The sequence below is a fragment of the Vulpes lagopus genome, chromosome 3 (assembly GCF_018345385.1).
Source record: "Vulpes lagopus strain Blue_001 chromosome 3, ASM1834538v1, whole genome shotgun sequence".
Classification (NCBI taxonomy): domain Eukaryota; kingdom Metazoa; phylum Chordata; class Mammalia; order Carnivora; family Canidae; genus Vulpes; species Vulpes lagopus.
Window position 1 is genome coordinate 126902778 of NC_054826.1, and position 14414 is coordinate 126917191.

Sequence of the window (14414 nt, forward strand, 5' to 3'; positions counted from 1 at the left end):
AAAAATTTGGGTGTTTCGAAGAGATCATAGAACTGAATATTGCAGAAGTGCCTCTTCATTGAAAGAACAAGAGCAGTAATACAAGCTTCAAAAAGTGCTTAGCATTCTTGCTCTCCAGCTCTCCAGGGGAATGAAACACTCTTCTCATAGTTCCAAAAGCTCATCAACCCCAGCATTTTAATTTGATTCCAAGCTCTCCTCCTGACCTTCCCCTCCAGCAAAGGCAGTGGAGGCTCTCAAGATCAGTGTGAGGTTCCAGATTGTGTCTGTCTAATGGTGGGGAGAACTCTAGGTCTGGCAGTCTCTGCACTGTGGCCACTTAGCACAGTGCAGAGAAGAGGTTGAGGATTTGGGGGATACGCAGGTCACCAATCCAGTTCTCAGAACCAAGCTTGCAGCCACTGTAAGGCTATTATCTGAACCATATGAAATGGAGCATCTTCTGGATTATCCTAGAATCATTTGGTTATAAAGGATGTATTTCTGAGAAATGTAATGCTAATGTTTCAGGCTAAAGCTAGGGTTATGTGTTACACTTTCTCTTTAAACCATGTATAAATACATTTTGATTCCATGTTGCTTTTTTGGTAATCTGCTCTCATTCGTGTGAGGAAGCTACAGAAATTCCTTCTTCCAGTGTGCACATGTCCAACCCTAATCCTAATCCTGAGTTGTGGAACACTGCTGCTGGTTATTGGCTACGCAGACACTCCGATAGAGGCTTCTCACTTCTCAACTGCAATGTCCTGCTCCTGCTTTCCTGTAAAACCTTCTTCCCAACCACTTGGTCCAGAGGGCAGTCACCTTCGTGTCACCAATCAGGACAAATGTGCTTCTGTCCTAGGTCCTGTGTAATTTGAGGCAACTCACAGAAGCTATGAAAGAGGGAATTACCAAGTGATTGCTTAAAGTCTCCTGCACTCATGGGAGGAATGAAAAGCAACCTATCCTCTCTCTAGACCATTGGTCATCTTATAGACATCTTATAGACAAGGACGGTGGAGCATGAGGGACAGAGAGCAAGGAAAGGGGAATGAAACCAGAGAGGGAGGGAAAGATAGATGGTTGCTCCATGCACTTGAAAAACTGACCAACCTGGACTTGTCTCAGGTAAAAAAAAATCAGTCCTTTCCTATTGCCTAGTCTTGTCAGTTCCTCAGCGTGCCTATCCATGTTACATGAGCTCAGTGGGCCATCTAGGAGGCAAATATCTTCTAAGGGCAAAGTCCACGTGGACTGACACGGAAAAGGTTCCAGAACTCTAGTAGAATAGCCACCTCTGCCTGGGCAGGCAGGGTATGCTGCAAAAATACACGGCACCAACATCTCAGTAGTTTAACAGAAGTTTATTTCTCATTCCCATAAAGTCCATTACAGGTGCTCTCCATGGAGGTGGGGGGCTCAGGATCCCAGACGACTTTGACTTTTTGTGGCCCCTGTTTCTATATGGGCTTCTACGACTGATGCAGGAAGAACACTACAGAGTCCTGCACCAACAAACAAAAGCCTTAGCCCAGAAGGGGGGCTTCTGCTCACAACCCATTACCCACAACTATCCTTCGTCTGCAACTGCGAGGAGAAAACCATAACAACTCCTTTTACTCTTCACTAGAACACTGGCCCTGTGAGGGTGTATCTTTAGCTCTTTTGCTCACTGCTATGTTCTCAGTCTAGAACAGTGTCTGGGCACACAAGTGGGCCCCATGAAATCGACTGAACGTAGCACCAAGATGTCCACCTGGATCCTGGGATGAGAACAGGGTACCCAAAGCCTAAGGATGAGGGCGATGGGCAATGGCTATGTAGAAGGGAGCTTCATAGTTGGCTGTGCTTATGAAATAATACTTGGTGTAGTTCATCTGGGGAAGAAAATAAAATCCTGCTGAGAGCACCAGCTCAGGTGACTTACACCATAATGTACTGATGTACTGAGGCCAAGGACTAAATCAACTGAGCATAATCACCACCTACAGTGCCATAAATACATCTGCTTCCTTACTGCAGTCTGCCCAGCAGATCACTGGGGAGCAGGGGAAAGGGAAACAAATGCACATGGGCTGAGCATCCACCACTGGCCAGGCTGTGAGATGCTTTTCTTTCAGCAACTCCTCTTATCCTAGAATAACCCTGAGTTGAAATAGAGAACATGGAGACCGCAGTGTTTTGGCAACCAATCAAGCCACAGGAATGTTCTATAGTTAGAAAGAGATACAACACAAAGTCATCCAGTGCCCTGCAGGGGTAAGGTACACATCCTGTTAATCCTGCCTTCAGGGCTCACTGATGCAGCTAAGGGACAGCCGACTCACTGCTCTTGAACAATTCCTTGTATCTGAGCCTTAACTTCATCTTTCATAAGGTATTTGGAAGAGATCATTTAACCCCCTTCCTGACACCACCTAAAACCTCTAATAGGAACACATGCTGAGTCAGTGTTGTAGACAAGAGTCCTACAATGATCCACAGCCCATAGAGATGTTCAGCCATCTATCAGTTACCAATTAAGGCTGTTGTTAAATGCTGTGTAAAGAGATAGATGGACTCTGCCTGCCTAGTAATGGTTTACAGTGAAAGACAACATGAATGCAGACTCACTCATCTTTGCCTACCACTCAGCATCACTTCCCAAACCTTTCCTCTTGGGAACCCAATCTCCTGCCACACCCAGTAAACTGTATCATACAGGCAGCACACACTGCAGTTCCTAAGCATAACGCTATCCTTGTGTGTGTGTGTGTGTGTGCTTTTTAATTTGAGACATGTGAGCACGTGTGGGTGCACGAATGGTGGGGAGGGGCAGGAGAGGATAAGGGAAAAGCAGATTCCTTACTGAGCAAGGAGCCAGATTCTCAGCTGGATCCCAGGAACTGAGATCATTGACCTGAGTTGAAGGTACTTAATCAAGTAAGCCCTGCAGGTGCCCCTGTCCTTCTTCTTAAAGACAAATGAAAGCCAAATGAAAAAGCAAATAAAATCGTGAGCTCATCCTGAACTCCTGTTAATTTTCTTTTAGGCCAAAAAAAAGTGCTCTATGTTTTATCATACTGAGATTATAAAGTCTACTTTCTTTTATTGCAGAAAATTCTTTACACGTAATACATAATCCATGGCTAAACATTCCAACCCGTTTTCATGATCTCATTAGAGATGTTTATCTTTTTCAAACACTACCAATGAGGTATAAGATAGTGCATTAGTATTTTATCTGGCAGATTGCCTAGTGGTGAAGTAAATTACATCTCATCACAGTAAAAATGGTGCTAAAAGGATTCAAGAGCTAAAGTTGCTAAAATGTTCAAGGAACTCAAATCATGTCCAATTTTGGGAAGAGTGTCCAATCAAATGGGAGAGGATGAAAATCCAATTTGGTTCTTGGAAAATTTGACAATTCATTTTTGTGCCATAGATCTCTTGAAATTGGTAATCCTAGTACCTTGAAGGCAATGGTATGCAATTAAACATGCAGATTATTGCTTTTTCTTTTGGAAGACCATGCTACAAATGTTTCTATCAATGTGTTTAAAGCTGGCTGGGAATTCATGGCAAAACCAACAGTATTTACCATCTGTAGTCACAAAAGATTGATTCATGTATGCTTCTGCTATTAAAAGCTGTATTGGCGATTTTGCCAGGTAGAATTGCAAAAATGTTTCTTTCAGCACCTTTCTTGCTAATGAATTCCCTGAAGGTTATGTGTAAAAATGTGAATAGTACAAAACTACTTACAGGAATCCCTGGCAGAGTCAACCTTGATTCCTTTCTGTTAAATATATTTGTATCACTAAATTTTTCACTGATTAAGTATTATTCATGCTTTTGTATTTTATTTTGTAAACCTCATGGTCACCTCTATTTGGTGAATTTCAGAATGAGGACCCTGGATAAGCTTCTGTTCAGTTCAGCGGTGGAGTTTCTGGTGTCTAAGAAGGCTTGATCTCCTGCTGAAGTTTCTCCTGCACACGCTACAAGTATATGGTTGCTCACCTGTGTGGGTTCTCCGATGTTTAATAAGGTGGGAGTTCTGACTGAATTTTTTTCCACATTCATGACACGTAAAGGGCTTCTCTCCAGTGTGAGTTCTTTGGTGTGTATGTAGATTTGTATTTTGACTGAAGCTTTTCCCACACCAGGAGCATTTGTATGGTTTTATTCCTTGGTGGGTTGTTAAGTGCTTATTAAGATCAGAACTCCATCTAAACCTCTTATCACACTGTTGACATTTATATGGTTTCTCTTCAGTGTGAATTCTTTGGTGTTTAATAAGGTCAGAGCTAACTTTGAAGCTTTTCCCACATTCCTGGCATTTAAATGGCTTTTCTCCAACACGGGCTTTCTTATGAAGATCCATAAGTTTTAGCAACTCTTGTTTCCAGCTTGAAAGTTTCTTTCTTTTCTTTATGGGAAAATCTCGGTGCCACTTCCCCATCCTGTGTGTATCACCATGATTTTCCTTGCCTGTCATTTTCTGGAGAACTTTCACTCTGGTCTTTTTTGATACGATGTCTCCTGGTGCCTGTATTTCTAAGTCAGAAAGACATACAGGCTGATGGTTCTCAGTGTCAGTTTTGAGCTTTAACCCTATGGGAATAAACATAACAATAAGCCAAATGTAGGGAAGAGCAAAATAGAAAAATTCAATGATTACTGACATAGAAAATACAGATAAGCAGAATTTATTTTTTTTTTAGACTTTATTTGAGAGAGCGACAGAGACAGAGATTGCAACAGAGAGCACAAGCAGAGAAGAGAGGGAGGAAGACTCCCCACTGAGCAGGGAGCCAGATGAGGGGCTCAATCCCAGGACCCTGGAATCATGACCTGAGCTGAGGCAGACATTTAACCAACTGAGCCGCTGAGGTGCCCCAATAAGCACAATTTTAAATGCTAATTCCCTGCAAAGGTTGCTATCAAAGAACATTTGTCCTCTTCCCATGGTATATTTACCTGTAGGCAGCTCTCCAAGACTGGCCTTGAACTCCAAGGGCCCTTGAACCCATGGCTCTTCTCCTTGTTCTAGATAGGAGATCACTTTAGGTTTGGGGAGCACAAATAATGCTGTGAAATGGAAAAACGGAGGTCAAGGACTGGGAACTCAGCAACTGTCCACCCACTCCATACTATTTCAGAAGCAGCAAAGGACAGTTTACAGTGGTCAATGAGTAAGTAGAGTCTCCCCTCTGGTTTCGGGTTTATACTATACTGTATACACAATGGAGAGATGGAGAAATAAACCTAAGCCGGATTCATGGAGAGGATAAAGTGCATGGGAATCCATCCACAGTGCCCCTCTTCTGCCACCAAGATTGCCCTATATTTGAACAAGTTGGAACCAAACCCCACAGTCTGCAGGGAATACAAGTTAGTCCTATTAATTCCTTAGGATTAGCCCAAGTCTAGCAGAGCAAGGTACAGGTCAGTGGATTACTAATGTATCATGTGCATCAGTGATTCCCCTCATGGTAACAGTTAATTTCTTACTTAGCCCCTTAAGCAGCACACACTGGACTAGGAAAGATTTCTCCTACTCCTTTAGCTCACTGCTTCTTATCCATGTGGAAGAAACAGACCAGAATCACAGAAACTTTTCTAAATATACATTGTCAAGTTGGAGAACTATTCATCACTCATTCATTCAGTCAATATGTGATGATTGGCTAAAATGTGCCAGGCACTCTCTTTGGGCTAATGATATAGTGGTGATTAATCCAAGCCCCTGATCTCACAGGAGCTCACCTTCTGGTGGGAGCAGACAACCAAACAGCAATAACGTTTTCAGCACGTGATGAATATTTTGAAAAAAATTAAAGCAGGATAACTCAGCATTTAAGATTCTGCTTCTCTGAAGCTATTTTAGATGAGGTAGTATGAAGACCTCCTTGAAAAGCTGATATGCAGCAAAAACGTAAAAGCGAGAGTTTTTGCCAATGGCCAGAAATGTGTGCCAGGCAGAGGAAAGATCAAAGTAGAAGTGAGGAAGGCAAGTTCAAGAAACAAAAAGATCAGTGAGGCTCAGGAGGACTGAGCAAGGGCACAAGTGGCAGCAGATGAGGGTACCACGGTGTACAGGGTCAGATCCTAGAGGACCCTAAGCACTTCAATAAGGTGTGCATTTTATTCTGAATGTGATGAGAAGCCATTATAAGGTTTGAAATGGGAAATGTCATGATTTCATCAGATTTTTTAAAGATTCTGGAGTGTGGGAAGGCAAGCGGCAGGGGCACCAGTCATAAAGTACTGAGGTCAGTCTGGTTAGACAGGTTGCTGGCTTAAGCCAGGATGCTAACAGCACAAGGAGATGAGACATGGCTGCACTCAGGCTACACTGTGGAGGTGGAGCCAAAAGGACAGGGATGTATTAAAATGGGTTATGACGGCAAGATCACAGTCAAGGATGACTGTATGTTCCTTCCTCTTAGTTCCCGGGCAAACGTTCTTTTTTTTTTTTAATTTTTTTTTTAATTTTTATTTATTTATGATAGTCACAGAGAGAGAGAGAGAGAGAGAGAGGCAGAGACATAGGCAGAGGGAGAAGCAGGCTCCATGCACCAGGAGCCTGATGTGGGATTCGATCCTGGGTCTCCAGGATCGCGCCCTGGGCCAAAGGCAGGCGCCAAACCGCTGCACCACCCAGGGATCCCCCCCGGCAAACGTTCTTTACTGAGAAGTGAGAGATATGAGAACAGATTTGGGAGAGGAGAAAAAATAAATCAAGAATCTACAAAACAAAAAAAGGAATCTACATAGCATCTGGAGGGTGCATCTGCCCAAAGGTCCCCAGGTGATCTGCATATACCCTACCCCTGTCTACAGACCATCTAGTTCAGAAACAACCAGTTATTGGAACAAAGCCTCTCAGATGAATACATTCCCAGGAAGCAGAGAACATGACAGATTACTCAACTTCTACCCAATGGGAGAGGGAGATTCTTTACCTAGAGAGATGACAGTCTCATAGTTTTCTCGCATTACATCATTGTAGAGGGCCTTCTGAGTGGGATCCAGTAACTCCCATTCTTCCTGGGAAAAATACATGGCCACTTCTTCAAATGTCAACAAGCTCTAAAGAAGACAATGGGCTTCAGCTCAGTACTTGCCACTACAGAAGCAGCCCTACTTTCTGGCCCATGAACTACATGGTAGGCAAGGCTGAATGAATTAACAGCAAATAATTTTTTAAGTGAAAAGGGAGAAAAGAAGGATGCAAAAGGATTAGCAGAGTAGGAGATGCCTAGTTTCTAGAGAATATTGGCACATGTGAGCACCTACACAACAATGTGGGTCCTGGGCAGCAAGGCAGCCCTCAATAGCTGGATCACACAGCTCACCTGGGACTCAGGCAAGACGAGCTCAGGTGCCACTGTCGATTCTTTGGTGATTATCTGCTCAGGAAAGGCTAGGATCTTGTGAACAGGCACAGCTGTGGGTGGAAAAGAGCCAGAGGAAATTTCTCTTGCTACTGATTATGAACATCTTTAGGTTATTTCTAAAGTACAGACAATCCTGATTCTTTCAGCAGAAATGGAATACTTTTAAAACTGTTACATCTGGGCAGCCTGGGTGGCTCAGCGGTTTAGCACCACCTTCAGTCCAGGGCGTGATCCTGGAGACCTGGGATCGAGTCCCGTGTAAGGGGCTCCCTGCATAGAGCCTGCTTCTCCCTCTGCCTGTGTCTCTGCCTCTCTCTCTCTCTCTGTGGCTCTCATGAATAAATAAAATATTAGGGCAGCACTGGTGGCACAGGTGTTTAGCGCCGCCTGCAGCCCAAGGTGTGATCCTGGGGACCCGGGATCGAATCCCATGTCGGGCTCCCTGCATGGAGCCTGCTTCTCCTCTGTGTCTCTGCCTCTCTGTATGTGTGTCTCTATGAATAAATGAATAAAATCTTTAAAAAAAAATCTTAAAAAAAAATAAAACTGTTACATCTTACCTAGAAGTGGCCTTCTTATTGTAAATAAGAATTGAGTATCTACCACCTCACACCAGGGAGAATGGGGAAAATTAACAAGGCAGGAAACCACAAATGTTGGAGAGGATGTGGAGAAAAGGGAACTCTCTTACACTGTTGATGGGAATGTGAAATGGTGCAGCCACTCTGGAAAACTGTGTGGAGGTTCCTCAAAGAGTTAAAAATAGACCTGCCCTACAACCCAGCAATTGCACTGTTGGGGATTTACCCCAAAGATACAGATGCAATGAAACGCTGGGACACCTGCACCCCGATGTTTCTAGCAGCAATGTCCACAATAGCCAAACTGTGGAAGGGGCCTCGGTGTCCATTGAAAGATGAATGGATAAAGAAGATGTGGTTTATGTATACAATGGAATATTCTTCAGCCATTAGAAATGACAAATACCCACCATTTGCTTCAACGTGGATGGAACTGGAGGGTATTATGCTGAGTGAAATAAGTCAATTACAGAAGGACAAACATTATATGTTCTCATTCATTTGGGGAATATAAATGATAGTGAAAGGGAATAGAGGGGAAGGGAGAAGAAATGTATGGGAACTATCAGAAAGGGAGACAGAACATTAAAGACTCCTAACTCTGGGAAATGAACTAGAGGTGGTGGAAGGAGAGGAGTGCAGGGGGTAGGGGTGACTGGGTGACGGGCACTGAGGGGGGCACTTGACGGGATGAGCACTGGGTGTTATTCTGTATGTTGGCAAATTGAACACCAAAAATAATAAATTTATTATTTAAAAAAAAAAAAGAACTGAGTATCTATTAACCTCTACATGGGGATCCCTGGGTGGCTCAGCGATTTAGCACCTGCCTTTGGCCCAGGGCGTGATCCTGGAATCCTGGGTTCAAGTCCCACATTGGGCTCCCGGCATGGGGCCTGCTTCTCCCTCCTCCTGTGTCTCTGCCTCTCTCTCTGTGTCTATCATAAATAAATAAATAAATCTAAAAAAAAAAATAATCTCTACAACAGGTTCCCCAGTTGACTTTCTTTGGTTTCATGAATGAAAGCAATAAAAGGATTTTTTTTCCTTATGCATCATGAAATATTCAGTTGGGCAAAATTAAGAAGTGTTAAAATTGCAGAATTCTGTCCACTGTGCCAAGGAATAGAAATGGGCAAGTAGAAATTAACTTGGTGAGTTCAAGAAACAGCAATATCAGTATGGATAAAGAGGGCTGAGGAAAGGTACAAGTGGCAGATGCTTAGAGGCCAGATCTTGGATGCTCCTGGGTACTTTGATGAGGAATTTAGGTTTTACTTGAAAGAGTGAGAAGTCGTTATAAGATTTTTAAAAGGATGACATCAAAATCCATCAGAGTTTTTTAAAACCTTGGCTGTTGCATGAAAAGTACATTGTGGAAGGCTAAGAATGGTGCCAGCAAGCACCAGTTAGAAAGTACTGAGGTGAGCCTGGTTACACACTCCCCTGGATTAGACCAAGATAACAATTCAAGAGGATGAGACATGGTTGGATTCAGGGTATACTGTGAATGTGGAGCCACGAGGAAAATTAGGAGTAAAGGGAAGAAGAGCAAGATCAGAGTAAAGAATGATCACAAATTTTCTGGCTTAAGATATTTGGTGAGTGGTGCTACTCTTTATGGAGATGGAAAAGGCAAAAGAGATTTAAAGACAGGGGAGGGAGAGATCAAGAATTTTAGGGTAAATAAATAATGAGCATATGCACTTGGAAAAAGCTCCCCAGGTGATCTGGATACACCTTTCCTCTGTCCACACACCAGCTAGTTGAGAACCAGTTACTAGAACACAGTTTCTCAGAGAAATACATTCCCAGGAAGCAGAGAACATGACAGATTACTCAACTTCTACCCAATGGGAGAGGGAGATTCTTTACCTAGAGAGATGACAGTCTCATAGTTTTCTCGCATTACATCATTGTAGAGGGCCTTCTGAGTGGGATCCAGTAACTCCCATTCTTCCTGAGAAAAATACATGGCCACTTCTTCAAATGTCAACAAGCTCTAAAGAAGACAATGGGCTTCAGCTCAGTACTTGCCACTACAGAAGCAGCCCTGCCATCTGGTCCACGTTAGACCCTGGGCACTCAAGGAATTAATAGCACTTTTTTTTTCTTTAAGAAGGCAAAGATGAAAAAAGCAAGGGATCATCAACAACCTAGGTGCCCAGTTCCCCAGGGAGTACAATGGGGTTAATATGCCTGCGAGCTGGGCAGAGTGGGTCCTAGGCAGCAGAGGAAGGCAGCCCTCAATAGCTGGATTGCACAGCTCACCTGGGACTCAGGTAAGATGAGCTTGGGTGCCACTGTCCAGTCTGTGGCATTTGTCTGCACAGGAAATGCTAGGATCTGGTGAGCCGGCACAACTGTGGGTGGAAAAGAGCCAGAGGAAATCTCTCACTTATCTATAAACATCCTTAGCTCATTTCTAAAATATAGATGATCCCAATTCTTTGGGTAGAGTGGGGACATCCTTGCAAGAGTGTGTGATTCCCTGATGTGGTCTTGTCATCATACAAAAGAGCCATGTATCTACCAGTCATTATACTAGGTTCCCCAGTTTTTATGAGTAAATGAAAGAAAAACCTTTTATCTTTCTCTCATAATGTGAATTGTTCTAAGGCAAAAATTCAACATATTCAAAAATGAAGTACTCAGGATATCCAGTGTACGATGAGATGTAGTTTTTTTTTTTTAAATCATTTATTATTTTTCTCCTGGTACAAAAGTGTGTTCACATTCCACTCTGCTTTGTAACGAACAGAGTTCATAGGGTTATTACCCAGGTTCTGTAGGTTGGATATCTCTGTACCCTAGGCCAACTCATAGCTTACCCACAGCTGGTGCTCTACCACAACCTCGAGGACATCATAACTGCTAACATGCCTGTTTGCCCATCCACATAGCTGGGGACACAGAAAATCCTCACAATGTTCTGGCTGAACAAATTCCTCTAATAGCTCCCAAAAGAAGGGAATTATCATAATGTGCCTTACCCCTCTCACATACAGGCTCAGTTTCTTTATGAATATCCCTGCTCCGCTGTTCTTGCAGACCCTGGTATGTATTCCAGAATTCTTCATCCTGGGCCATGCCCACTGGTTGGGATTCTGCTGTTTCTCCCAAGAGCACTGCTTCCTTTCCCAGCTCTTGGACTGCAACCTAGAAATAATCCCCATTTTTGTTACCACAAAAATTACTTTTAGTTTCGGGGTTGATTGTAAAAGGAAGAAAAAGTGAACAGTCCAGATGATGGAAAGTGTGTGACACTAAAGGAAATGACAAAAAGGCTTAAATAGGCCAATTTTCTACAGAGAGCTACCCAGAATGTTGCAATATTAGGATACAAGGGGGAAAAATGTGGCTATTGCTAGGCCTCTGACACAGCAGGCCCCACCCCTATGCATATAGACCAGCTTAGATCACTAACAGGGCTACAATAGGCCACCTGTTCTCATACTAGGTTGACAGGCTTTCTCTTGGCTTAGATCCCTCTTTAGTGGGCAGCCCGGGTGGCTCAGCAGTTCAGCACCTGCCTTAGACCCAGGGTGTGATCCTGGAGACCCGGGATCAAATTCCACATCGGGCTCCCTGCATGGAGCCTGCTTCTTTTTCTGCCTCTCTCTCTCTCTCTCTGTGTCTCTCATGAATTTAAAAAAAAAAAAAAAAAAATCCCTCTTTAGTGTTTTTCTGTATTCTCATTTTCTCAAAAGATTAAAAAATTGACAAAGGAAGTGGTCTCCTCCACCAGATTATCCCCATATCCAGGCAAGGTTTTCACAGAACAGGGATGAAATGAAAGACAGAAGATTTGGCCCCAGCCAACCTCTGAATGATTTTGGCCTTAAACATATGCCTGCCCTTTATTCCCCCCAGTAGGCCTGAAAGCAGTTACTGTTCTGCCACCTGGCTAGGGACATGTTCCCCATTACCCAGCAGATCCAAGGACCATCGAGAGCACTGTGGAGCCTCTCTCCTAGAAGTCAGAGGACGCTATCCCTCAACGTCTTTCTTTTCTCAGCTACTCTGCTAGAATTTTCAAATGTTTCCCTTTCTTCTGCCTAATTTTCTCTCCCTTTGCATTCTTCTCCAATTATTTGGGTTTTCCTTCTCCTTACTATCTCCACTCAACTTTCATTTTAAGTGTTCACCCTTTTCCAAGTCCTCTTCCTCTCCAGCTCCTTACTATCTTTTATTCATTTGGAACCCAAAACCCATGTCCTTGCATAAGCCAAACTAGAATTACTACTCTTGATGAACTCTGGCTCTAAAGAGCACAAAAGCAATTCTTCTCGAAGGCCAGGAAGTATCTGCCAAGGATCTGTGAAACCTGTGGACTACTGCTGTGGGTTTTTGGTTTCTGGTCCTGCCTTAGATGTTTCTGGACCTTTCTGGTCCTACAACAGAAGAGTGACCCAATTCACCTTATTTCTCAATTAACTGCCCACACCCATATCCACTTTCATCTTATTTGAATGCATGAATCAGGAATCTTTCTTCTCACCCCATTTCTCGTTTGACAAGATTCCCTCTGCAAGTGTTCTACCAGGAACACAGCCTCCTCAATGCTCTGTAGATGGTCCTTCCTTATCCGGCTTTGGGTGTCCCTGGGTAGAATGGTCACGAATTGTTCTAGCACAAGCAGTTCCAAAATCTGCTCTTTTGAGTGGATCTCTGGCCTCAGCCACTGACGGCATAATTCCTGAAGTTGTCCAACAATTTCACGGGGTCCCGCTTCTTCCTGATAGCAGAAGTTCCGGAAGTGCTGGCGACAGCTTTCAGGACTGAGACTGTCCGTTTGTGCGATATAGTTCTTGCTGTGACTGGAACTCTCTATCACAGGCCCCTTGTTTTCCCACAGAGCTTTGATCTGAGGGTTCAAACAGTCAACCACCTTCAGATCTACCATCATTATTCAGCTGCAGGAATAGTTTTACTCTTGTGTTGGACAGACACCCCAGCAGGACCACCTTTGGCATACAATGCCCAGTCAGCTCTGGAACAAAATCAGTAAAAGGATCTTCTTCCTAAAACACTAAGAGCAGAAAAAAAGTGCACATCAGTAAGAAAGTCACATGAATTTTTTTTTTTAAGATTTTATTTATTTATTCATGAGAAACACAGTGAGAGGCAGAGACACAGAGAGACAAGCAGGCTCCATGCAGGCAGCCCCACCTGGGACTTGATCCTGGGTCTCCAAGATCACCCCCTTGGGCAAAGGCAGGTGCCAAACCACTGAACCACCAGGGATCCCTCACATGAGCTTGGATACCCACTAGTCACAATGGGAGAAAAACGAAGAGAAAAATCTTGCTTTGCTTTCCTTTTAAAGAATCCACCGCCAGCCCCTTTCTCTCTGCTATTCGCCACTTGAAATAAGGCACAGTTCGCTATAGACAAACGCCCACTGAAGACTTGGCCTTGGTAAAAATGGTAACGATTCAGGAAAGGTTAGACAGTGAGAACATTGACCCCTCCGGCTGCACAGAGCTTGGGGGTTATGCAAACGCCTCCTCGTCGGGCGTCCTATCCCAGCTTCCCCAAGCCCAGGGAGGATCAGGGGAACATTCTGAGTTCCTCTTAAATTTTAACGTGTCACCCCAGTCTTCTGTCTCTAGCAAGGGAGTCCAACCTCTCGGACCCTTCATCCTCTTGTGAAGACGGAAGCCCTCGGTGCGTGGAACGTTCCAGATTCTCCTTCCCACTGACCGATACGGGCAGGAGAGCTGGGACCCAAAAGTGAGAGCAGAGAAGGAAAGCAATCAGGGAAAAGCAGTCCTATCTCAGCGCGCAGCCCGGGGCCACGGAGCTAGACGCTCAACACTCCCCGGGGACGCTTCCCTGCGAGCAGCACAGAGGGCGCCGGGCACGGATCGGTTCCTGCGTTTAAAGCTCTCTTGACTTGAACCAGAAAAACCACCGCTGACCTTTCCTTTGCTTACAAAACGTTTCTCCAAAGGCCAAGTCGCAAGGGAGGAGAGGAGAGTCGCTGGCGTGGGGCGCCGTCCGCCCACCTTCCCTTTCCTCCACGGTCACTTGGACTTCCAGGCAAGGCTGAGCAAAGTCCCGGCACCCCGCTTCCCACGGGGCTTCCACGCGGCCTGCCCGGCTGCCCGGCGGCTCAGCGGGCCCCAGCACAGGCCCGGGCCGGCCACGGCGGCCAGCGAGGCGGGACGGCGGGGCTCCCGGGCCCGTCCCGCCACCAGACTGCGCCCGCCCGGCCCAGCGGCGCCACCGCCCACGGACAATGGCGGCGGCCGGGGCCCCTCGGCAGCTCCGGGCGCCGCCGCTCCCCCTGCCGCAGGCTCACCTGCAGGCCGCCGCCTCCGCCCCGCGCGCTCCGAGCCCAGCCTCAGCACCGGCCCCCAGGCCCGCGGCGCCCCGGGGCCCATCCGACGCGGCGCTCGGGCCGGAAGCGCCCTGACGCCATTCCGGGGAGGGGCTCCGAGCAGCCGTCGCCTCGCCCGGG

At 45.3% G+C, this 14414-nt stretch overlaps 1 protein-coding gene across 6 annotated transcripts; it reads right to left on the reverse strand.

Annotated features, from left to right (window-relative positions):
* Positions 1-1327: 1327 nt before the first annotated feature.
* Positions 1328-14384, reverse strand: ZNF75A (zinc finger protein 75a). 6 transcript variants are annotated; one of them, XM_041748955.1, is made up of 10 exons: positions 14256-14342; positions 13578-13671; positions 12450-12980; positions 10942-11107; positions 10220-10311; positions 9824-9950; positions 7326-7417; positions 6933-7059; positions 4945-5055; positions 1328-4578 (listed from the first exon to the last, which is right to left on the reverse strand). In XM_041748955.1, the coding sequence occupies exons 3-10, from the start codon at positions 12855-12857 to the stop codon at positions 3899-3901; spliced, it is 1803 nt and encodes a 600-aa protein (XP_041604889.1). In that variant the 5' UTR covers positions 12858-12980; positions 13578-13671; positions 14256-14342; the 3' UTR covers positions 1328-3898. The 6 variants fall into 6 exon arrangements, 5 of the variants coding, with proteins under 5 accessions (XP_041604889.1, XP_041604887.1, XP_041604891.1 ...); XM_041748953.1 differs by lacking the exon at positions 13578-13671 and having other exon boundaries at positions 14256-14384; XM_041748957.1 differs by lacking the exons at positions 13578-13671; positions 14256-14342 and adding an exon at positions 13888-14249.
* Between the last annotated feature and the right edge of the window lie 30 nt (positions 14385-14414).

Excerpts from the sequence above, each read along its gene's own strand:
- ZNF75A (XM_041748953.1), bottom strand. The coding sequence starts at position 12,857 with ATGATGGTAGATCTGAAGGTGGTTGACTGTTTGAACCCTCAGATCAAA. Across the intron at positions 7,418-9,823 it reads TGAGACTGTCATCTCTCTAG|CTGTGCCTGTTCACAAGATC; the intron begins GTAAAGAATCTC and ends TTCCACCCACAG. Across the intron at positions 5,056-6,932 it reads TGAGACTGTCATCTCTCTAG|CATTATTTGTGCTCCCCAAA; the intron begins GTAAAGAATCTC and ends TCCATTTCACAG.